The sequence below is a fragment of the Culex pipiens genome, chromosome 1 (assembly GCF_016801865.2).
Source record: "Culex pipiens pallens isolate TS chromosome 1, TS_CPP_V2, whole genome shotgun sequence".
Lineage (NCBI taxonomy): Eukaryota > Metazoa > Arthropoda > Insecta > Diptera > Culicidae > Culex > Culex pipiens.
The window spans coordinates 53,777,472-53,801,503 of record NC_068937.1 but is presented as its reverse complement, the minus strand read 5'-3'; the positions used below and the strand labels follow the sequence as shown (position 1 = coordinate 53,801,503).

Here is a 24,032-nt window from a genome sequence, read left to right as displayed (position 1 = left end):
AGTTTTAAGTTAGGATTAGTGACCCAAATGTATTCTTCACTTAGCATTTAAAAGAAATGTAATTATTATAAGAATGTTCAATAAAGATATATTTAATTAAATTTAGTTAGTTAACTTATAACCATTAAAATTTAATCCAATTTGGTCGATCCAGTTACGAGTAATGGTGAAAAACGGAAAAACTCAATTTTAATACATATTTTGCACAAGTCCAGTGAAAAAACATGAAGCATAACAACAATATTTTACATAATTGCAAAGCTATTTTCCAATATTGTGAGAATTACATTGATGTTATTATTTGCAAACCAAACAATTCTCCTAAATTTCGAACATTATTTGAAACGGCCTTTATTTTAGTAAGAAGTTTTGTTTGCCATAGGGAATTTCAGGAAAATAAATGTATTTATTTGCTAAAACTGTTACTGCTACATTCGAATTAATTTTAAAAAGCCAATGCAATCGATCAACCCCTCCAACTATCTCCATAATCCCTTTCTCTTTCACTCCTTCGCACCCATATCCCGCCCGCTAGGACACTGCCGCTGAGTGCGCGCTCACTCAACCGGAAATGGCCGATTTTTCCGGCTCACTAGCGCTCACCACCACAACGCAAACATGCGCGGACTCCCCGTTTATGTAGGTAGAGGTACATATTTACATAAAACCCGCGAAGAGCTGAGCATTGAGTGCCCAGGTGCCAGGTGCCACGGCGAGGAGGTGCCCAGGACTATTCAGGACATCGAGCAGGAGTCTCAGTCTCGTACGGACACTCGCCAGGCACGGTCCAACGGCGGTACGGGCCAAGTTTGGGGTCGAGATTTTTTTTTGAGGATTGCATGAAATTTATTTGGAATAGAAAAGACTTTACCAGGTGCCATATTAGTGTTAATTTCCACGGGTCATTGCTTGGTTTAAGAAATCGATTAGTGTGAAAAATAAAGGGTTTTCTTTCGAAAATTTTCCGGCGGCCATTTTGGATTTGGGGTTAAGAAGGTGAAAAGTGTCTTATCGTGGGAGGTGGCCTGAGTGAATTCAAATATGGTGGCCAAGTTGATTTGAAGGAGGAAAATCGCGCGTTGAGGATTCAAAGAAAGTTATCCAAGTAGCCACTGCGGACACTACTGCAGTGCACCTGTCAAACTGTCACCGTTGAGCTAAGTTGTGGTGCGTGTAGGTAGTGGCTAGTGAACATGCGAAGATCTACACCCCCGTTTCCGGTGATGGCCAGCGGTAGTGGTGGCGGTGGCGGAAATGGCTCGGTAGTGGTTCCAGTAGAGCACTACGAGCAGGAGCATTGCGAGCCCAGACATCTGAAGCGAAAGCACAGCGAGGAACGGTTCACGGTGGCCTACCATGCGTACCAAGAACCAGGTCAGTCCATACACAAGGTCCGCAAGGACAGTCACCTGGCGCTGCCAGAGGTGGATCACTTTCACGGGTTCGGACAAGCGTTTCACGGCCCGTCGGCAGAGTTTCAAGTGATTGCCGCACCCGGAAGTGACGGCAACAACAACCAGAACCACGTCCGTCAGGAACAGCAACAACTCGGATACATCTACGAGGTGGCCAGCGGGAGCACAGTCCCGGTAGTCCCAGTTCCGCACTCCCAGATGATCTCCCAGGACATCCCAACGTCCAACGGGATTGTCCTTACCGATATCAGCTCGTCCAACTGGACCAGCACCCAGGAGCTACTGGATCTGGACCGACGGACCGCTCCAACTATCCAAACCGATTCCCACAATTGCTTCCCGATTGCCAGCGTAGATCACGGCCAGCAACCCCAGCAGCAGCAGCAACATCACATCGCCGGTCACCACCATCATCCGGGGCACTTTCACGGCCAACCGTCGACCCCGTTTGGGAACAATCATCCAAAGACCCAGGAGTTGACGATCGTGACATCGTCCGGCTGTGTCAGGTCCGCAGCCGTCGCTGGCAGTTCCACCGGTCGTAGGGGTAAGTTTCGAATCCTTTTTCCAAGTGTAATTAAAGGTTAGGGTGCGGGCATTTAAAGTTCAATTTCCTGTGATAAATTGTGTTGTGCTTGAGGGAGGGAGGGAGGAAGGTCAACACGTGTTGACATGGTCAGTGAATTTGAGCACGCGGTGTAAAATTGTAAACGATACCGTTTTGAAGCGTGTTTGTCAAGAGAGGATCAAAACAAAAAAAAATCGAGGGGGTGATGGACACGGCAAGGAAGGTCACTGGGGCGTGAAATAAGGGTGGATCGGTCATATGGAGGGCAGTCCGGTACGGAACGATGCGGTGTGACATGGTCGTTTCAGTTGACGATGATCGCGCAGGTGACATTGGAGGAACGGTTTTCAAGTTCAAATTGAGGGTTTCGTAACGAGTTATTGGAAAGCTGATAAATTGTCGCCAATGCTGAATGTAGTCGAACGATTTCGCATGCACCCAGCAATTTGATCGATTTGGGGTGTGTCCACAAAGTAGTCAAAAAAGGAAAGTAATCCACAAAGTTGATTGCTTTGCTTTTTTTAGGCTTAATTTCAAATTTGAGCTCATTCTGACCACGGAAAACCTCCATCTTTGCCCTTGAAGTTTGTATGGGAATAATCTTCAAAATGTACGGAGAAAAGCAACTGTTTCAGTTTTTAACCTATAGATGGCGCAATAACTCCGATTCTTATCAATTCTCAGAGCTCAGATCTTCATTTAATTTGGATAAGCTTTCCCAAAGACCCGGATTTTTTTTGCTAAAAAGTTATTGCGAGTATCAAGATTAATTATCATTCCGCTGCGATCGTATCCCGCCGAACACTTCTCTACCACGACCAGTACGGTTCCATACCATTCCGTACATATTTGATTTGTACTCTTCATTTTACGGAAAAATCTCAAACCTATCAAAGTCCTCCGGCTATCAGAGTCACCCCGTTTTACGGTACATACTTTCAGATGCTGAATTTAATCAGCAAACATTGGCTTATTTGTTCAACATTTGAAAATTATTCAAAATATTCAAGTGAGCAAATAACCAAAATAATGAACCAGAATTTTTTATTTAAGGTTCCCAAATTTATAGCAGTATAAAAAAAATTTCATTATGCATAATTAGAAAATTTTCTAACAAATTATTTATAACCTAGGGGGTATATCAAAAAATTAAAAATCAACTTTCAAAATTTCACTTCATATATGTTTTGAAAGTGTTGACGTGTTGCAGTAGGCTTTGCCGAATGGTAACGCTGTCCGCTTTGTAAGCGGATGGTCATGGGTTCGATTCCCATCTGCTCTAACCTTCCATCGGATGGGGAAGTAAAACGTCGGTCCCGGCCTTGGTTGTTGTTAGGTCGTTAAGTTATCCCAGGTGTGGGAGTCCTCTCCCTGCTATAAAGACAAACATCACACCAAACCAAGCCTGTTCCGGTAGAATCGTTGGCAGCGGTTGGACTCGCAATCCAAAGGTCGTCAGTTCGAACCCTGGGGTAAAAGGTTCCTTTTAGTAGAAATTCAAGCCTTCGGATTCCTAGGTTCGAGCAGAAACTTGCAATAGAGACCAAAAAAGGGTTAATGTGGATGGTTTGATTTGGTTTTTTATTTTATGTTTTGATAGATTGACCATACTGCCGCTCTAATCTAGTCCGTCCCATATGTATTTTGGTATTTTTTGAGATAAACGTAGCAAAAGTATTGTTTTAACATGTACCTTAAGTCAATTTAATAAAATGTGATGTTTGTTCTAAAAATTCCAAAACAAAAATTACTTTCATGCTGTCCCATATGCAAGTAAAGGCAAGTCAGTTCATTCTAAAGAAATGTCTCATGAATCGATCGAATGAAGGTGGAATCATTTAAATTTGAAGGACTTTGTTTCTATGAACCCGCAGAACTTAAAAAAACATTATAAGTAGTTCATATCTGTAAGAATATTTATAAATTTTGATGCGTAATATTTGAAACTATTTGTGCTTTTTTCATGCAAGGGGCAACCACGAGTAAACAAAAAACTACATACCATTATGAGTAATATCACATATGTGGAACTTTAGGTTCAAAAACGAAGACAGGACAGGTGCTGCCTCTCGCGGTGGAGAGCTGCAACTTTTCTACCAGTTTTTATGGCAGTTTTGCACACCAATGGGTCGTCCATAGTGCGTGTAGTAAGAATATTTTGAATTTCATAAAATTATTAAAAGTAGCAAGTTATGTATTTTTTTTGTTTTGGATAACAGCATGTATTTCCATCCAGCACATAATGTTGACGCAACGGCACTTCGGCGTGCAATTTAACTTCATCATTTTTGCCTGAACCTTTGTAATAAAACTCGGAAACTTTTAAAGGACCAAAGTGACCGCCTTGGGCGTCATCCATAAAGTATGTAACGCTAAAATCGTCCAAAAATTACCCCCTCTCTCCTATGTCACACTTTGTCAAGCTGGCTCTATTATGTAACCTATGTGTTTTTCTTTTCCTACTTACTTACTTAAAACCAAATTTTAATTTTCTAGTTAGTTTCCTTATATTCAACATTTTTAAAAGTTACTCAAACGACAACATCCCATTTTTCGTTCAATTTCTTAATAATTAATTTTTTTCTAAATTTTGGTTGATTTCCAGAGTTTTTTTTTTTTGAAAAGGTCCTATAAACTATTGTCTTTCATATTTTTATAGGACCTATTCAAAAAAAAAACTCTAGATTTGTAGAATGTGATTTATTAGTAAACAGATACCGGCTACATGAAATATGCATTGACCCCTCATCCGATCAAAACTGGTATACTGAGAAGATGCCTCAAGTAAACAAAATCGCAGCATGCCATGATTTGAATTTTCATTTTTCTTCTCGCGCGCCTCGCGTGTCAGCCGTTTGTTTTTGCAATTTATTTACTTTTCATGCTCCAAAATGCCGGAAAAATCTGTGTAGTTAAAAAATGCATGTTCAATAATCATGGCTCATCATTCTATTCGTTTGGGAACAGGTATTTAGCTAGTGCTGGTAAAATGGCTTGAATTCTGTGACATCGAACAAAAATATGGGGGGTCGTCTTCCTCCCATCCCCCATTCGCAACTTCAAAATCTGCTCCTTTCATGTTTAAAACCACGATTTTAACAACCCATCAGTGAAATCCCGAGGGTGAGCAAGCTTTAACTGTTGAAGAAGGGCATAAAAAATGAAGTGTTGGCAAAGAAATCGCGTCACTAAAGCTACATAATCTCCACAAGTGTTTGAAAACATTACTTGAATTACGCAGAATTTGTAGATAAAACGAAAACAAGGTCTGTCTGTCAATCTGCGAGTGGTATAAGAGATTCAAATTTGAGAGTTGTTTATGCTGAGTAGGCTGTGACTAGCTTGGACAAATTTACACTATACCAGCGACAGAACTCAACAATCGTCACACTTTCTGGGCTAACAGGATGTATGGAGTTCCAACCATGTGGTAATATTCCATAAAACAAGTTCTATTCAATCTTGAATGAAATGCCCTGGTCCTAGTTCTGGAAGAGGTTCTGCTTCCGGTAAACGTAGATTATGGATCATAAAATTCCAACGGTCACGCATTCAAATATCTCTTGCCTCTGTAAAAAAATAAATTAAATTTTTACCAGCCTTAGGAAGAAACAACAATAACACATTGGGTTATGGACACTTCAAAAATTTTCGAACAAATTGTCAATTTCCTGGGGGGTATATCAATAATTAAAACAATCAAATATCTTTTTTTATGACTACATTGTATGGCCATGAACAAAACAATGTCTTTGACAAAATTGGCAACATTTTCCCATAGTTCTGGACGTATTTGGAAAATTAAAAAATAATAACAAATTGGGTTATGGAAAATCGGTCAACATTTTCCCAAAGTTAAAGTAAAATTCTCTGGTTAGGTTGCAATACGTCAGCGATCTCCGACACCTATTGATTTTTTCTCAGAAACAACTCAAATTTTGATTATTTGTCAGTAAAAGGCATTTAAAGGATGTGCAGATGAACAATTTAAAGCATTTTTGATTTTGATAATTGATAATTCTTTGGGAATTGTTCAAGAACCGATCGAAAAACGGCTTTGTTTACAGCTGGCGCTTAGGACAATTTGCAAACTAACCCGATAATTCAACAATAAAAGATAATAACAAATTTGGTTATGATTGCTGATTGTTTTTTTGATGTTGGAATATTGCATGAATGAATATTGCATGCATATTGTAATATTTTCCCAAAATACTTAAAAATAAAAATGTTTAAAGGACTAAACAAAAAGAAACTCTACATATGTTCCAAATTTGTGGATTTGGAGGGGTCAATTTTTTTTCTTTAACATGTTGAAATTTGGAGCCGGTCGAGACACAAACGAATTGAAAATTACATAAAATGATTTTTTTATTCTTAAGAAATTTAATTATTTCTTCTATAATTGGACATCCCCTGAAACTCCCACATTTTTTTTCGCTCCCTTCCAGCAGTCGCTCCCGCCGGCACCCCGGAAACACCGGAAGATATTGAGGACAAGAACCTCTCCTGGCTGTTCAACTTCAAGCTGGAGGATCTTCCTCACTTGTCACCGGAAGCGAAGCGCAAGCAAGCTCCCAAAAATGGCAACGCCAACAGCTCCAGCACCAGCACGTCCACCGGTGGCCTTCACTCGAACGGAATGTGCCCGGCTCCGGAATCCGAACTGGATCACGGTGGGGTTGGTGGCGTTGCGGCCATCGAAGAGGACGACCTGATGGTGGCCGAAAATGTCACCATCGAGAATAGTACGGCCGCCGCGGCAAAGGCGTAAGTTTCTTTTTTGGGGGAAAATCGACTATTTCGAACTAATCGAGTTGGATTGGGTCTTATTTATCTCATTCGTAGGACCAAGAAACCGCCCTTCACCTACACCGAACTCATCGAGTACGCCCTCGAGGACAAGGGAGAGCTGACCGTGTCCGGTATCTACCAGTGGATCTCGTAAGTAGACTCAAACTTTGATTCAACTTTGAAGTTACGGTCGATTGACAGATGCTCACCTCTAGCATTTTTGGCTTTGCTGCTTTGAGCGCGATCAAAGTAAATAAAACAAAAGGTAAGGCATCTGTCAAAATCTGCATTGCAGCGCAACAGTTGAACAACCAACTTCCAAACTGATTATAATTACCTTTCAATCACAATTGGGGCCGTTTGGTCTAGCCTCGTGGTTAGGCAGGAGGGTGCGATGTTCAAGGTCTCTTCCGGCCAAAGACCCAATCTGGCTCGGCGGTTGGGAAAGGGCACATGTTGCTATTTGTTTACACACGCCGAAAGTGTTGAAGTGGCGGAGAGTATCTTTTTTCACGCCAACCCGTCCCCGTCCGTCTGGGTCGGGGTTTGGTTCACGCGGAATCACGGATAAACAAAAAAGTTCACATCATCACAACAACATCACCAACAACAACACGCGCGCAAACAGGACGCGGATCCTGTGTTGGTATTTCTTGACGCGGCGCTGGTTGTTTTAAATAGGCGTGCAAATATTTACAAACAATAAACAAAGTGGCAGCCACTTTCTACCTTACCGACCGACGAGGGTTCGGGAAATCAGCTGACTTCCAGAGGAAAGGGAAGGAGGTCGTGTGTAATTGCGGAAAGACCTAGACCAGTAATCTCTGTTTAGTCTTGGTAAACAAAAAGGTCGTAACGTGTGTGTTTGTGTAGAATCGGGTCGTAACCGGAAGTGTTGGGACGGAATGTTGGAACCTTGTCTCTGGGGCAAGGTTTCTTGGTTGCTGTTGCTCGCGGTGAGATTGCATATCTAATAGTTGTTAAAAAGTCTTTTTTTTTTGTTTACATTCCGGTCTGAGGTTAACTTGTTGAGTGGTCTGAAGTGTGCCAATAACTTGTGCAGTTGGTGTTGTTGCTACACGAAACAATCTGGTCGGGAAAGTTGGCGGTATTTCCGGAAGTTTTGGACTGATTGTTGGCGCGAACCTACACCTAGGAGACGGCCTTGGAAGGATCGAGGGCTTGGCACAGAGAGTCTATGCGATGACAATGGAGGAATGGGTAAATGAACTATATATAATTGATTGATTGGCATTGATGAAGTCATTTTTGCACGCGAAAGTCGGTAACTAATCGTGAGGGTTGTCGTAACTCGGTAGAACATCATAATTGGAAAGGTGCAACTTTTTTCATATTTCAGTGACAAAAAACTTCTCTTTTTTAAACTTTGAACATAACCCTTGAAAAATGTTTGCAGCGGTCTGAATTATGCGTCGATCAGCTACATAAAATTATATCTTTTCTATCATAATAAACAAGTTTTGTCAAGAGCCAGAGAGCAATTAAAAAATAAAATAAAAGTCTCTTTGGTCGTTCAAAATGTCATTGTGGTTAGATAGATAAGCTTTATAAAAATTAAATCATTCGCTCAACAATAGGATTCAGGGGTTTGTTCCGATGTGCATGCTGAGCCCAAATCCCAATTATGAGATTGGTCAAATCACTTCTGATAGGGTAGAGTAGTCATCAATGAGACACGGGGAACAATGATAAAATGGCTCTCACAAGTCGTAGTTTCAACCAATCAGGCTCATATTTGAGGGAAAGGTGTGTCTACTGAATACACGTCTGCCATAATAGTGGCTTTGGTTATGGACGCTCTCTTGAAAAGTTATTCATAAATGTATGATTCTGAGGTGTAGAAGTAAATTATGGACAAAAAATACTTTTTCGCTCGTAGGCTGCCATTAACACCAAAACTAATATTTCTTCAAATTTCTTTCGACGTTCCATAGGGATTGAGTTGGGCTATAATGTCCTTTCATTAGGTTTGACCAAAATTAAGAATATACCCAGAATCTAGGGCTGTCTCATTGTTCCCCACTCTTTTCAGCCCATGGGTAACAATGAGACACTTTGATTTTTCTTCATGAAACTTTTGAAAATCTAGGGAAATCCTTCAAATCACTAATTGGAAGTGATTTTCAGCATATTTATTGAGTTTTAACTTCATTTAACCAAAAATACAAAGTTATTTGGTATTAATTTATGGATTTTACAAAATTTAAATACTTTTTAGTATAACTTTTGTTAATTAAAGTTTCATGTTGGCAAAATTGCTCTAAAATGTTCAAGGCAAGTCACCTGCATTGGAACAATACAAAATCATGATGTTTTACTAGAAAAGTATTGATTTTCGTAGAGTGTCTCATTGTTCCCCAGCTGTCTCATTGTTCCTGCCAAGTGCGTCTACAATGAGACAGTTGAATAACTCTGGCTGTAGATGTCGGATCGATCTCAGATTTTGGTCAATGTTAGAACACATCAAAAGAAAGAAAATGCAACAAAAAACTCATCAAAACATGCTGATGAAAAAATTAGAAAAATCGTTGAAAGTTGAAAACCAAAAGTGTTTCATTGATGACTACCCTACCCTACTGCATCAATATTAAGCCTACACACAAAAAAATATTTCCGAATGTCACATCATTTATGATGTAACACTTTTGCACGTCATTAAACATTTAAATTTAAATGCTATTTAATGTACACCCAACCGGCGGTCGCATGATTGTGATGCATGGCGGCATGAAAGTATATCAGAATCTGCATGAAATCTGTCCTCATGCATCTTTTGCGATATAGGGGTATGACATTTTTGCCCGTTACCGACAATTATCGACATTACCGACGGCTGATTGATTGTATTGCAGAAAAAAAAATTTTAACAGAACGAGGATTGAACCATCAACTTCTAGGTTGCTGATCCGACACTCTACCATCGCGCCATGGACGCTTGATGAATTGTGAGGGACAGGGCGCGAACATATTGTTCTCTCTGGAGTGTTGCGCGGGGACGCGCCAGCATTCTATGTGTTGGTGAGAACTGCAGATCGCTGACATGTTTACACGCGGGCAAAATTGAGCTATGAGCTTGCTGCAAATACTGTTATAAAATGTAACATTTTCTGTAGCAAATCCACTGCTGCAGATTTTTTCTATATATTTCCTTTGGGTGTAATATTTGAAGTTCACATACGGGGCAAAGGTGCGCACATACGGGGCAAAGATGTGCACTTAATTTTTTTAAGGGCAATTGCCTTGTTCTGGAGATGTAAGCGATTTGAGGTAAATACTAGTACTACGTTTTGAAGCCCATGGACAAGGGTACCATTTGGTATATACAACGAATCGAAAATATTGTATGGTCACCAGCGACAGAACGATTACAATTAGGTGCGCACCTTTGCCCCACTCTACTCTACTGCGTGAATATTACGCGAATAAGATACACAGAAAAAAAATGATGGTAATATTCATCAGGAAATGGTGAAAGATTTTGTCTCGAAAAAAATGGTTTATTATTACATCATGAATTGGTGAATATTCATCAGTTTTTGATAAATATTTATTAGGTTCACATTTTTTATGTAATATTACTCAAAAAAGAGGTAATATTCAACCTACCAAATTTTCAACCTTCAAAAATTCAACTTTTTCTCTGTGTGTTCACGTTGATATTTGGGTGGATATGCAACTAATATGAGTCTATATCGTCAATACGGTATGCAGCCAGTGAGAATATTATGCGCGTATAAAACGCCGTATGCAATATACTCGAAGTGATTAACCCCTAGGATTGATTGGACGTAACAGGAGTTCATTGATTGTTTTGAAAAAGTCTAGATATAAGTTGTAGATATATTCTACAACTTTGCCAAAATTACAAAATCGATCTTTTTTTGCTTTCTCAAAACTCAAAAATATCAATGAATTGTAACGTGTAACACAGTAAACGCATCGAGGACCCCTTTCAATATATCAATTCCATCATGAAATCGATTTTCTCAACGCATTCGTGACTATATTCTGTGCACCATTTCACTATCATTCACGAGACTGTAATTTTGCTTCTTTCCATCAGCAAATCGTTTCTCATCGAACGAAGAACCCCGCGATGTATATGGTATGTCACCCCTAAATGACGCCCTCCCTCCCCTACAAGTTTCTATCTTGCCGCAATTGGCTCACGTTTTTCTCGTGCGGCGGTGGCCTATTCAAAATGGTGACACGCGACATTCTGGCTAGGCGTCCACTGCTCGATCTGCGTCTGCGCATGTCCATTCGGAAAATTGCCCCCACCGCCTAGAAGAACAAGAAGGGTGGCACAACTTCGCCATCTTTGTAGCTGCGGTCACCATTGGTCGGACCGGGTCACGTTGGTGGATATTCACAGGGAAGGGAAAACTCTGGGATGGGAAATGTATCTTGAAGTTGGGGGAATGAGGAGAGGCAATTTCGTTTTATGAGCTATGGCCCTTAATGGTGGAAGAAGTTTTCTACCGAACAACTTTGAGGGTGACTTTTGGAATGAAAATTTGTGATTTATGAACTGAGTTTGATAGCGAAGAGAGACGTTGGAATGAGAAACGTTCTAAACCATTGTGGGAGAGGATAGAAGAAACTGGACAATTTCAAAATATTGCCTGTTCCCAGCTGTATAAACGTTAATGTCTGGAAGAAATTCGGGATTTTAGTTATTTCGTCGTTTGTGTGCTATCTTGTATCAACGACCATTTTCTTTTCGAGAGAATTGATTGTTATACAGCAATTCCCTTTGAAAATAGCCAAACCCGAAAAAAAAATTCTCTGATCGGACTCAAAATTTGTCTGGGGGTTCCTTGGCCAAAATAATTAGACCTGTATTTTTGTTTGTCCGTTAGGGTGACCTACACCGTGCTAGGGTGGTCCCAAAAATGGCCAGTATCGTAATTTTAGGCAAAAAAAAACATTTTTCAAAAAATCATAACTCGCCGTCATTTCAACCGATTTTAGTTGACGCAAATGAAAGGTGAAAAGTTGGTCTTTTTAGGAAAAAATGTCTAAAGACCGAATAACCTCGCCCAACATTTAAAAAGGTCGTGGCTGCTGGGGTGCCCACTACTGCGGCGGAAGCCGGATCCTGTGGTGGATTTTTCTCCTTCGGAGTAACCTGTTTATCCTTCCAGGACTGTACTGCGATATCTGGGAATGGAAGCAAATTTCCAAAATTGGTTTAAAGCAATTTGGGTTTGTTGTGTTTAAAGGAATATGAGACGGAAAACTGCTATTCGAATAAAATGTCGTTCTAAACTCGATAGAGGAGAAAATCAACTCGCGAAAAAATTTTGAGGCTAGGAATTTTGACAGGTATGATTTTTATAAAGTACAAGCCTAACCCGACAAACTTCGTCTTGACGTATAGCTTGTTCGTTTATTCAGCCTCCTGTGATCAAAATATGATTTTACGTAACTTTCTCCATACAATTTGCCGATGCTCCGGAATCGGTTCCAGAGTGGCCAAAGTTGCCACTTTTTGGCGTAAGAACCTTCCTTGGGCTTATACGAACCCAACGCAACAAAGAGCACCTCGATCCGACGCTCCGTATTGAACTGATTCGCGTTCGAACAAAACCATCGAAATTTTTTATATATATAGATTCGCCTCTTTATCTCTCCCACAGAAAACTGGGGACAATGTAGCTGTCAAACTAGGCCAAACTGTTAAAGTCACTCACAAAAAGAAATTTGAGTGATTTGATTTCATTTCTGACGTCACGATTTTCTCCTCTAAAGATTGCTTCATCATTTAGTCACTTTCGATCAAAACAATCGTTGCCTCAATATAGCACATATTCAAAGATTTGCTTAAACCAAGTAAACTACGACTCGAAGCAAGTTTGTCTCGCATGGATATTGGATTTAAATTAGTTTTTTAAAACTAAAATTCTAATCATAACGGAATTTATGCTACTCTCACGTTGAGAGACTGTCAGTTCCTGTCATTTGTGAAAATTTTAACCATGTACTGCACAAATTTTTTTTTCTGAAATTGTTAATATCCTCGTGTTAAGGAGTTTATTTTGAGCAACTTTTGTTCTACGAAAAACTATACTTCTTTTGATTTATGTTTTTCTTGTTTTATTTTAAGTATTTTAATTTGCATTTATCTTGTTTAGTTTAATCAATGTTTTTGGTATTTTGGTATTTGGTCTATTCTGCCACCTCCTATCATTACTTTTTGCCTTTCTATTTTTTCATTTTTTTTAACAGCCACTTTTTCAATTTTTTTTGTCGTTTTTCACATTTTCTGCTCTAGAATGACAACATGATCATTTAAATTGTATAAAAATGTGTAGAAACATAGTCTGTGACACTACAAAAATTACTGCATACTTATTTTTGCTTAAAATATAAGAAATGCTAGTAAGAAACACAGACAAAGTTGAACCCTAAAAAAAATTTTTTTAAACGTTGGCAAAGTCACATAACAAGTCAAACTTCCAACTCCAAAATTTTCTAAAAATTTATAAAATTTTAAGAGATCTTGTTTCCAATGCATTATAAATATCAAAAATTGGTTGAAAAATTGATTTATGGCGATTTTTTAGATCGAAGCCCGTCTAGAGACGAGGTTTGGTTGTAGAGGGTTAACCTTCCTACGGCATTGGGGTCCTTATCGGCCTTTTTGAAAATTAAATTTGCAATAACATTGGCTGTTTAAAAGCTAGAGCCATAATTTTCTGACATTGAATTTATAGTATGAAGACACGTTTTACAAAACAAAACGACCCCTAGGGGAGCGTCCATAAAAAAGTTACTTTAAAGGTGTTGGGGCCCTTATCGACCCCAAACATTAACAAATCGCCAAAAAATCAGTTTTTGACCAAATCCTGTTCTCTTAGTCTCAAATGAAAGCTTAGGATGTCCCCTTTCCGAAACTGTCCTGGAAAACCGGATTTGGTCACTGTGGCCACCGGGAATCTGCTACAACAGAAAAAATACCTTTTTGAGACCCCAACGTTGACGATCTGTACTGCCCCTGATTGCATAAATGTCCCATATGCATTTTCATCGTTTTTGAGTTATTGATGCAGTTTTGTTCAGAATCGCGAGATCTTTCTGAAAACCTATAACATCCAGTACTTTGTTCTAGAAATCAAGAGGAAATCCAGTATTTTCGTGAAAACTTAACACGTAACCTTATGTGTGGGACAAACTTCAAATGCGTTTTTCTCAACTTGCTTTTTTTGCATATGGGACATTTATGTGAACATGGGCAGTGTATCTCCGGTTAATTTCAACCAATCATGATGCTCCACGTTGCATTCGACATATCAGGGAAAGGTGACCTACCGGTTTCGCAAATCCAGAATAACCCAAAAGTTCATGTTTTACTGTTTTTCACGTATATACGATACCATTACACTCCCGATAGGTGATATTGATCCATAAAACATACTAAAAACATAATACACGATTGCCAGCACCACTCTGGAGTGTTGCTGGTCAGTTCCAGATAACCTGGAACCGATTCCCGGATACACGATTAACTTGACTTTTTTATGAAACCCCATCATGTTGCATATCAAACTTCATGAAATTGAAAGATATGACAATCTATAGTTATGCCGTTGTTCGCTGACCCATTCTAGCCAATCTAGAACCGGTTACCGGTGGCCCCTTCCGGACACTTCCGGAATATGAGAGAAACCCTATCATCCGATATATCAAACTTCATTAAATTGAAGATATCTCAATATATGGCCATGCCGTTGCTCTCAGACCCATTCTGGCCACTCTGGAAAAGGTTACAGGTTGCCCTTTGGGGACACTTCCGAAATATAAGGGAAACCCCATCATTCGACATTTCAAACTTCATGAAATTAAAAGATATGTCAATCTATGGACATGTCGATGTTCTTTGATCCATTCTGGCTAACCTGGAACCGGTTACCAGTGGCCCATTGGGGATACTTTGCAGCAACAAAAATCATGCAAGCGACGGGCTACCCTAGTTAGTACAAATTTAATCATTGAAATTTGAAAAAGGTTTAACAGCGACGATCAGGTGGACGATATCAAGTCCATTTCACGGCGGAATCTAAACTATGCCCATCGCAGGTTGTTCATGCAGGAGGACTAGATAATTTACGAGCACAACCTGCCCACTCTCCCACCGATTTAAATGTCCTCATAGGTCTATAAAGCCCATGAAACGGGTATGGATCACACCCCCGTGGGCTGGTCCTTGTCTAGTGTAGTATCGTTAAAATTATAGAACGCAAAATGCTGGAACTGGGTTCCACATGAATAAACATTTACTTTTTATGGACTGCGGATATTGGGCCCTATCCGAACCTTTCTGCAGGGAGAGGTTTGTCCCGGCCGCGTCCTGCCCAGGGGATCATGTGTCATGTGGCGTGCGAGTGAATTGCCTACACTGTACGATTGGGACCGTATCGCGCACTGGAAAGAGGGGAAAGAGGAAAACGCTTTTTGGTGCATGATTAATGGTTTTCAGCGCAAACATTCTACGGAGGTTTTCCGCCTTCACGGTGGCGCACGTGCACGGTAAAATATGGGAAAAATGGAAAAAGCTCGTACCATCCGTCGTCCGCGGGGGGAGTAGGACAGAAGCAGGTGTTTAAAGGGCAGGCAGGATATCGGTTGGCCGTCGGTCGGTCGTGCTCAGTAAAGTGCACCTTTTTCACGGTTCACTGGACGTCCGCAGTGGCATGCAAGTCTATCAGGCCAATTTGATCAGTCTGATTCGTGTCCATTCGAAGGGGAATTAGTCGTTGTGCATTCTCTTTTCTACAATTTCCATAAAAACTGAATTCCAGAATCTGTGCAAGTGTTTTTTAGTGTCTTATTCGAATATTCAAGTAATGTTTTTGAACCAACGCAATAGTGCATACTTCCGATTCTTCGAGTGCTTTTCTTTCACTTCAAGATAGAACGCAATAAAAAAGATCCCAAAACGTGGACGTTCTTTCTGCGGATCGATTTTTCCTCCACTACTTTTAACGGTTACATTTGATTGCTTTTTGTTTGCTTGCTTGCCGTCCGCCAGTGCAAACGGCTATATAAAAGGTGAGCCATTTGCTGCTCCCTGACTAAAAAGCTTCGTCCAGCCTGAACCTGACTAGCTAGCCTATCTGCAAAACACCGTGAGAAAAACAGTTTTTTTCAAATTTATTTTTTGGTTTTTTTCGCTCCCCATTTAAAAAAAACTATGTTGCAAAATTTGTACTTTTAGAAAAATGTTTCAGGAAATTTGTCCTACTACAACTTTAAATATTTTTCACAGTGAATAACGAGCAGCGAATCATAATCAAAATACCATGCAGAAAAACGACTAAAGGGGTTGAAAAATCGGACTTTTTCAATCGGACAGCTGGGTGACATCGATCGGAAAACACGTCGAACCGTTTTTCTATTTTTCCGTTCGTTGCACAACGATTTTTTTTCTTCATTTTCCCTCAATGCCCAAATTTATACTTATGCGTCAGGGCAAAAATATGGAAATCTTGTTGGCCAAATCGCCCTCCCCTCAAACTGCTCGGCTAGAATGCTATCCTGTGCCAAGATCAATTTCCAGCGCCCAAAAATGAAGCTGAAAATTATGCAACAGACACATTTCGTGACGACGTGATATTCATAATCTTGTGGGTGACATTTTCGCTTTCTTGTCACATCGATCGATGCACTCTCCTACTTACTGGAATGAGCCAAATTGTGGTCCCCCTTTTTCTATTGGCCAACCCATCCTAGCTCACCATCACGTGTCTGCAGTCAATTAAGCTATTTGGCCTGCCTGCCTCGGGTTGTCCCCTTTTTACTAGCCCCCTCCCCACATTATCCTCCCGCTTCGAAAAAACGCAACCTAATCAAGAATGAGAATTGAGTGACCCCCCTCCCCCTTCGGGAAAGGGAGAATTTTTCTTGCCCGTTTCTTCTTTGTTCGTCAAAATTTTCTTCAACTGCTTTCCACCTTCGGTGGCCTCAAAAAAGTCAGCAGTTGTAAAAGGGGAATCGGTTTTCCCCCACGGTGTTTTCCCTTTTCATTATTTTTGGGGGTTAAAAAGTTGGACAAATGGACAGAAAATGGCCGATCTCGTTTTGAATAACCGTTATATTATTTAATTGATCAAGATTTTTACATCAAGATGTATGGAGAAAAATTATTGTATATTCTAAAACATAAATTTCAATAAAATGCTGTTTTGGTTTGGCTACTGATTTGAAACACTCAACGGCTATTATAACTAGGCTTAGTGATTTTTCCCGCTTAAAAAATGCAATTTTCGCGAGCCGATAATTCCAAAACACCTAATTTCACGGGAAGTTTACAGAACGTGACAAATGTTTGAATAACCTTGAAAATATCATTTAAAAATTACAGAAACTACTTTTTATAGTATATCAGCAATTCCATTTGAAAAAATCTAAAAACCAAAAAAAAAGTTCTCCAATCGGGCTCAACATTTTGTTTGGGTATCTTGGCCAAAATAATTAGACCCGTATTTTTTTGTTTGGCCATTCGGGTGACCTACGCCGTGCTATGATGGTCCCAAAAATGGCAATTTTCGTAAATTTCCGCAAAAACTGTCTTGAACGCGTAACGCAAAATTTTAGCTTTATTTTGCCGAGCTGGGCAAGTTTTGTTTACGCCGAGATGTCAAAAAATGTTACGAACTTCGGCATTTATTTTCATTTTGCCGAAGTATCGGTTGAAATAACTGAAATATTCGGCATCTTTCATAATTCTACCGAGATTTTGGCAGAAAATTCTGCCGATGTCAAAAATGGAATTTGAGTGTGTATACTTTTTTGGCTACTAAAATTTTCGTAATTGAAGACGCATCTAAATTATTCTTTAATGAAATATAAATTTAAATCGCTTTAACGAGAAACTAATAAAAATATTTTTAAATTTATTTGTTCCAAATTTGTTCTTCTAAGCCACGTTAGATTGTTCTTACCATAGCATTGTCTTCTGTATAGAACTACCGCAAAAATTTAGAGTAAAATGTCGTCTGTTGTGTGCTATCTTGTGACAACGACCAGTTAGTACCATTCGAGAAAATCGATTTTTAAAGTTTGATGATAAATATTTTCAAAACTATGAATGATAGAGCCAAACTTTTTGAAGCAATCGGTTCGTATACTATCGCTTAACAAACGCTCCAAGTTTCAACTTATTTGGTTACACCAGTCAAAAGATACAGTAAATTACGTAAACAAAAATCTGAAAAGCACGTGTCACAAGTGTGTTTCTAAAGTAAAATTGTACTACGTGTCACATGTGTGCACAGAATTCCCGTAAAAACTAAAATAAGCTTAAATAAATAGTTTAACCGACATAATCAGTATATTTTCAAAAACAAAAGATTGCATTGCCTTTAGAAAGTGTGTATCAACATAAATTTGTGAAAAACAAGAAAAAATGTCAACATTTTCCAACAACATGTATGACGTGTCACAAGTGTGCTCGATCATTTTGATGATAAATTGGTCTATGTCACAAGTGTGTTTTGCGATATTCGGGAAACGGAAGCGAGTTCCCAAAATCGGGTTAAAGCGTCTTGTAGTGTTTGTTAAGTATAGCAAAACGTCATCATTAACTCATTTTCGACCAAAATGGTCTATGTCACAAGATAGCACACAGCTGACGATGTGTAAAACTGGCTTATAATAGGCATTGCAAAACATGTTTGTTTTTTTAATAATGATTAGAAAAAAGTAACCTCAATATATTTTGAGAAGCAAATTAATGGGCGAGTACATTTTTTTTTGTGTATTTTCAGCATTTGTATTATCATATTTTCTCTATGGCTCAAAAGTTGCGGGAAATCGAAAATAAAATAAAAAAGGAATTTTGGGAAAATGAGTATTTGTAAAAAAAAGTTAATAAAAAAATCAGCAATTTTTTTCCGTGTACCTTTTTTCTGAATAATCTTCATACCTACAACTTTGCCGAAGACTCCAAATTGGTCAGAAAATTCATTCACAAGTTACAGATTTTCGAATATTACCTTACCATTTTTGTATGAACAGCTGCCAAAATTGTATGGAGACTTGACTTCTTTGGTCATAGGGAAGGCCCCCACAAAGGTTGAGCCAAATAAAAAAATACAAAAAATAAAAATGGTCAAAATCGGCCGATTTCGTAGAGAATTGCTCAAATCTCCTAACTTCTTTCATGATTCTTCCTTGAAAATAAAATGGTTGTCAACTTTTTTTATTACAGCGAATCAAAATACGATTCAATTAAGTAGAGTAGAAAGGGCCATTTTGATACTTAGTTGTTACCTGAAAAGCTCATATTCGAGTTTTCGACTTGTTTAAGAGTCAATTATGTATTAAAAAAAATAAAGTGAAAATGTTTCACTTTTTGGCAATTTTTATCTAATTTATTGAAATTTACAAACTTCAGGTTCACGAAACTTTTGTTAACTTTTAACTAGTGTTAAGCCACGTCAGTAACCTTGCTAACCTTTGAAGAATTTTTGAAATTCATTTTCTTATTTTTTACCATCTGTTTTTTTAAAAGCAATTTGATGGGAAAAGGTACGCACTCAAATTTCCATACATTTTTGTTTGAAAAAAATTCTAACACATTGGATAACTATTATTTCTGATAGTATTGAATCAAAATCACTGAAAAATTGTATTTCTGTTAAAATCGGACCAACAAATCAAACTTATGCAAAAATAGTAATGTTTTTACCCCTGAAAATTAAACTTTAGTTTTATAAGTATTACTTAGTTCGATTTGGCCAATTTACAAATAAAAATCGTTACTTGTGGTTAAAAACAACTCCCAATTGATGACTATACGAAATGTTAACTTTTACACATAAAAAAGCGAAAAAATCCTTTGCCTCGCGTAATGTGTAGCTTTGCCCCACATTAAACAAATCGAATTTCACGGAATTGCTGAGTGTCCTTAAAATCCTACACAGAAAAAAAATCATGGTAATAAATATTACATCTGGAAAGGAGTACATGTGTAATTTTACCTCTTAAAATGTGTAATTTCACCACCTTTCTGGTGTAATGTCACTTTTTCAGTTTAAATTGAGGAAAAATTACATCATAAAAGAAATAATATTCTACCTTCCAAATTTACTTAGTTTTTTAATTATGCATTTAATAATAATTTAATAATAATACCTAATAATAACAAAAATCAAGCTTCCCATGCGCCAGTGCCAACGCACACCGCGGGTTTGGTTTTCTAACTTCGGTACGTGCCTGAACCCATTTGTGTATAGAGGAGAAAAGCAACTCGCGACAAAATTTTGAGGCTAGGAATTTTGACAGGTATGATTTTCATAAAGTATTCGCCTCCTTTTCTCTCCCACAAAAAAACTGGGGACAAGGTAGCTGTCAAACTAGGCCAAACTGTTAAAGTCACTCACAAAATGAACTTTGAGTGACTTGAGTTCATTTCTGACGTCACAATTTTCTCCTCTATTGGTATTTTGGTACATCGTACCAGCGCACCACGACACTCTCGGCTCGCCCCATCGGTTTTGTGTCTGGCACTCACCCATGGCATGAACCCAGCGTGCCGTGGTACGCGCCGTGGTATTGAACCCGTGTTGTACCGCCAGCGCGTACCACGGCACGTACCTCGGTTCTCTGCCGAGTGAAGCACCTTGGCTCATACACCGGGTTCATGCCATGGGTGAGTGCCAGACACAAAAGCGACGCGGCGAACCGAGAGTGTCGTGGTGCGCTGGTACGATGAACCAAAATACCCTCGGTTCGTGTGAGTCGGGTACGGGTGTAAACCGAACAAAGCAGGCGCAAAGCAAACCCGAGGTACAAGTGAACCGCGTGTACCGCACGGTGCAGGGAAGCTTGACAAAAATAGTTTTTCCTAATGATTTGTTGATTTAGTGTCCTTCACATTTTTCAAAATTTATCATTAAAATCCCACACCACACCCCCTGCCAAAAAAGGTAAATATAATGATCCACCGGGACCGGTAGTGCAGGGGTAAGCGCAGTTGCCTCTCACATAGTCGGCCTGGGTTCGAACCCAGAAGGTCCCGGTGGCATTTTCGAGACGAGATTTGTCTGATCACGCCTTCCGTCGGACGGGGAAGTAAATGTTGGCCCCGATCTAATGTCGATAGTTAAATTGGATTCCATCAAGTTTCGCATTTTCATGATTTACAAAGTGCGTTAGTAAAGCTACCTCATTTTCCCAAACGGTCCAAAGTAGTTTTCCCCCAAGGGACGAACACTTTAGCGAAAATCGCACACCTTTGCTCATAAATCACTTGTCACCGCGGAAGAGTGACAGCCAGCGTTCTGTGCCAAAGGGAAGGGAGGGGTCATGTGGTTTGAGCCTTACAAGAAGTAGGCATATAAAATATGAAATATCTGCAACCGCACACACAACTGCCGTGGTGTGGGTTTTTTGAGGAAAGGGGTGGGGATTCAGCGGGGTGAAATGGATCCGGTGAGAAATCAATCATGGTTGCGGACAAAATCGTAATAATATTCGTTTCGCGTATTACACGGAAGAAAGCCATTTGTCAAAAAAAGATGAAGGAATGTCGATTTACAAGCTACATGACAGGTTACTCCCTGTTTAAATTCTCCTTGCTGTATTGATTTTGGTTTGAACTCTGGTATTTTAAAGCATTCTTCCTCGTTTGCCTCTTTCCAGTGACCACTTTCCGTTCTACAAGTCCAACGACGACCGGTGGAAGAACTCGGTCCGCCACAATCTGTCGATCAACCCGCACTTCCGCAAGGGCAACAAGGCACCTCAGGGGGCGGGCCATCTCTGGACCATCTCCAGCCGGGACTCGGAGGCCAACTTTTTGGCGTGGGAACATGTAAGCGTTTCAAGGTTGAGTGCGACATTATTTTTGCTGATTTCCTGTTATTTCCAGAAACGCCAACGGTTAGAGTTGTTCTTCAAGATGGAAGCTGCCAATGCCAAGAACCTGCGGGAACCAGCTCCCGGGTCGCCAAGTCAGGACGAAACGGCCGCGGCAACGGCCAGTTTAGCCCAGTACGAACCGCACTCGCCGGGCCACGGGTCGCTCATTGAGGTTTGTGTTGGCATTTCACTAAACTGCCAGAATTTCATTTCCAGCAAACTTTCAGTACTTTGTACGAAAAAAACTGTTTTAAAAAGTTAGGCAAAAATCTGTATTATGAACCTTTTTATTGGTTTTTACTCGTCAGCCCCTGGAATTTAGACATCCACAAGCGGGTTCTTCAAGTCAACATCTTCACCATCAACAGCAGCAGCAGCAAATGTACGCCAACGGCCAGAACAATCAATTCGAGGTGGTGCCACAGGGCGACGACCTGAAGCGGTCCGCCGGAGAGATCCTCAACGGCATTCGCCGAAACGTTGAGGTCCAGATTGTCCATCCCATCAGCTCAAACAACTTCCAGGCTTACGCGCTGTTGGATTCTGGTATTTGCTTCAAACATTTCAAAATACTTCAAGAATTGGTCTAACATCTACCCCCTTTATCCAGATTACTACCTGGCGGACTACCTGAACCCGGTCTCCAAGGAGGAAATCGTCCAGGAGTGTGGCCTCCGGTCGGCGGCGGCCGTCCACCGGAACGAAGCGACCCCCGCAGCAGACTACTACATCACCACGATCGATCCCATCGAGCTGGGGATCAACATGAGCGCCGGCGGCCAGGACGAGGACCAGATCCTGTTCGAGGACGACTTTAATCTCAACTACTTTGGCAACAACATTATGACCTGACGGCGTGCTGCCGGAGCGAGTGCCAACGGTTTGCCACCGCAGCAGCAGCAGCAATTTCTGCAGCAACAGTTGCCGCAAATTCAGCTGGGAGAGGGACTGCCGGAAGTGATTGCCCTGGAGGCGGATTACATGGAGGCGGCGGCGGCAGCGGCAGACGAAAAAAGCCACTAATCTAGTCGTTTGATGTTTGGTTAAACTTTACTTTGAGTGATGGTTTGAGTTTTTTTTATGAAATCTAAATATCAAACAACAGTACACTTTTTTTAAAGAAATCATGGTGTAAATTATTGGTACTAATCATGTACATAGCTGTGTAGTGGAAACGAGTTAAGATTGCCTTCTAATCTTAGCAATAAACAAATGAAAAGAAACTAAACTAGTCAATATTGTAAAAGTATTCTTTGCTTTTCTTTAGAAATTGATCGAGTCAGAATGTAGACTTTTAATTTTTAAATAATCAAATTGTGCAACCGTTTACTGAAATAAATATCATACGTGAACAGTTTTCTTCTTTTCTTAATCCATGATTCAAGTTTTTCACGAACGAATGTTCACAGAAAAGGTCAATTCCTGAAATCGTGAATTGTTATTCATGAATTTGGGAGCCACTTTTTTCAAAAGGCTCACTTCGCCTTCTATGCTTGTGAAATTGCACCTTGTACTTTTTCATGTGGTGTCAGAGAGTCAAAATTGTCCCTGTCCCCGCCGAACTGTAGAGCAAATCCCCCGCTTCCTCCTCCGTAGCTCCACCATCTCGAGAGCCTCTGCTTCCTTTGCTGCTTCCTGCGGATTGAGGGCGATCCTTTGATTTTCCGTCCGGAACTGCGCCCTGCAGCGGAGGGAACTCCGCCGGCGTGAAAGCTAGCTGCGCTTCGTGGGCTCCAGAGCAGTTGGCACACCGCTTTGGCTCGGCTTCATAGACTTTGCAGTCGTCCGTCTTGAGGGACCACCACAGTTGCAGGGTGGTTACAACCTTCCCAAAATCAAATCCGCGAAAACCGCGCCGAGCTTTTTCAAATCCGCGAAATCCGCGCCATATATTTTTTCGCGAAATTTCAAAACAATTTAGTGTTTTTAAATACTAATTAAGTATAAGAATCAAAATCACTTTTATCAAACAAGTTAGCAAACGCATTACTTTAATGTTCATTTTGTAAGAACTATTTTAAAAATGATAAATTATGTTTTACTAAGAGAAATTGAAATTTGTGAAATAGATTTGGGGCATATCAAATATCAAGAAATAAACATTCGATATATAAAATAAATATTTGGGTAAAGCAAACTTTTTTTTTATTCTAATATATTTTATTTTAAATCTATATTCCATCTTTCATTTAATTTGGTAGGTTGCCAGAAATGATTAATTCTGAAGGTTAATTTTGCAGCAAAATATGAAACGTGTTGTTGATATATTTTATATGTATTCTTTTTTTACAAATTAGCTTAGCCAGCTTCCCATGGAAAAATTGATATCGCGAGTCATTTTTGCGCAAATGAAAGCAAATCATGTA

General features: G+C 39.8%; 1 protein-coding gene across 2 annotated transcripts; it reads left to right on the top strand.

Moving 5' to 3' along the window:
- Positions 1-513: 513 nt before the first annotated feature.
- Positions 514-23,020, top strand: LOC120412940 (uncharacterized). Of its 2 annotated transcripts, none has more exons than XM_039573588.2 (7): positions 514-1,962; positions 6,438-6,753; positions 6,832-6,927; positions 21,448-21,619; positions 21,677-21,838; positions 21,975-22,212; positions 22,277-23,020. In XM_039573588.2, the coding sequence occupies exons 1-7, from the start codon at positions 1,194-1,196 to the stop codon at positions 22,516-22,518; spliced, it is 1,995 nt and encodes a 664-aa protein (XP_039429522.1). In that variant the 5' UTR covers positions 514-1,193; the 3' UTR covers positions 22,519-23,020. The 2 variants fall into 2 exon arrangements, with proteins under 2 accessions (XP_039429522.1, XP_039429515.1); XM_039573581.2 differs by having other exon boundaries at positions 516-1,962; positions 6,435-6,753.
- Positions 23,021-24,032: the final 1,012 nt, after the last annotated feature.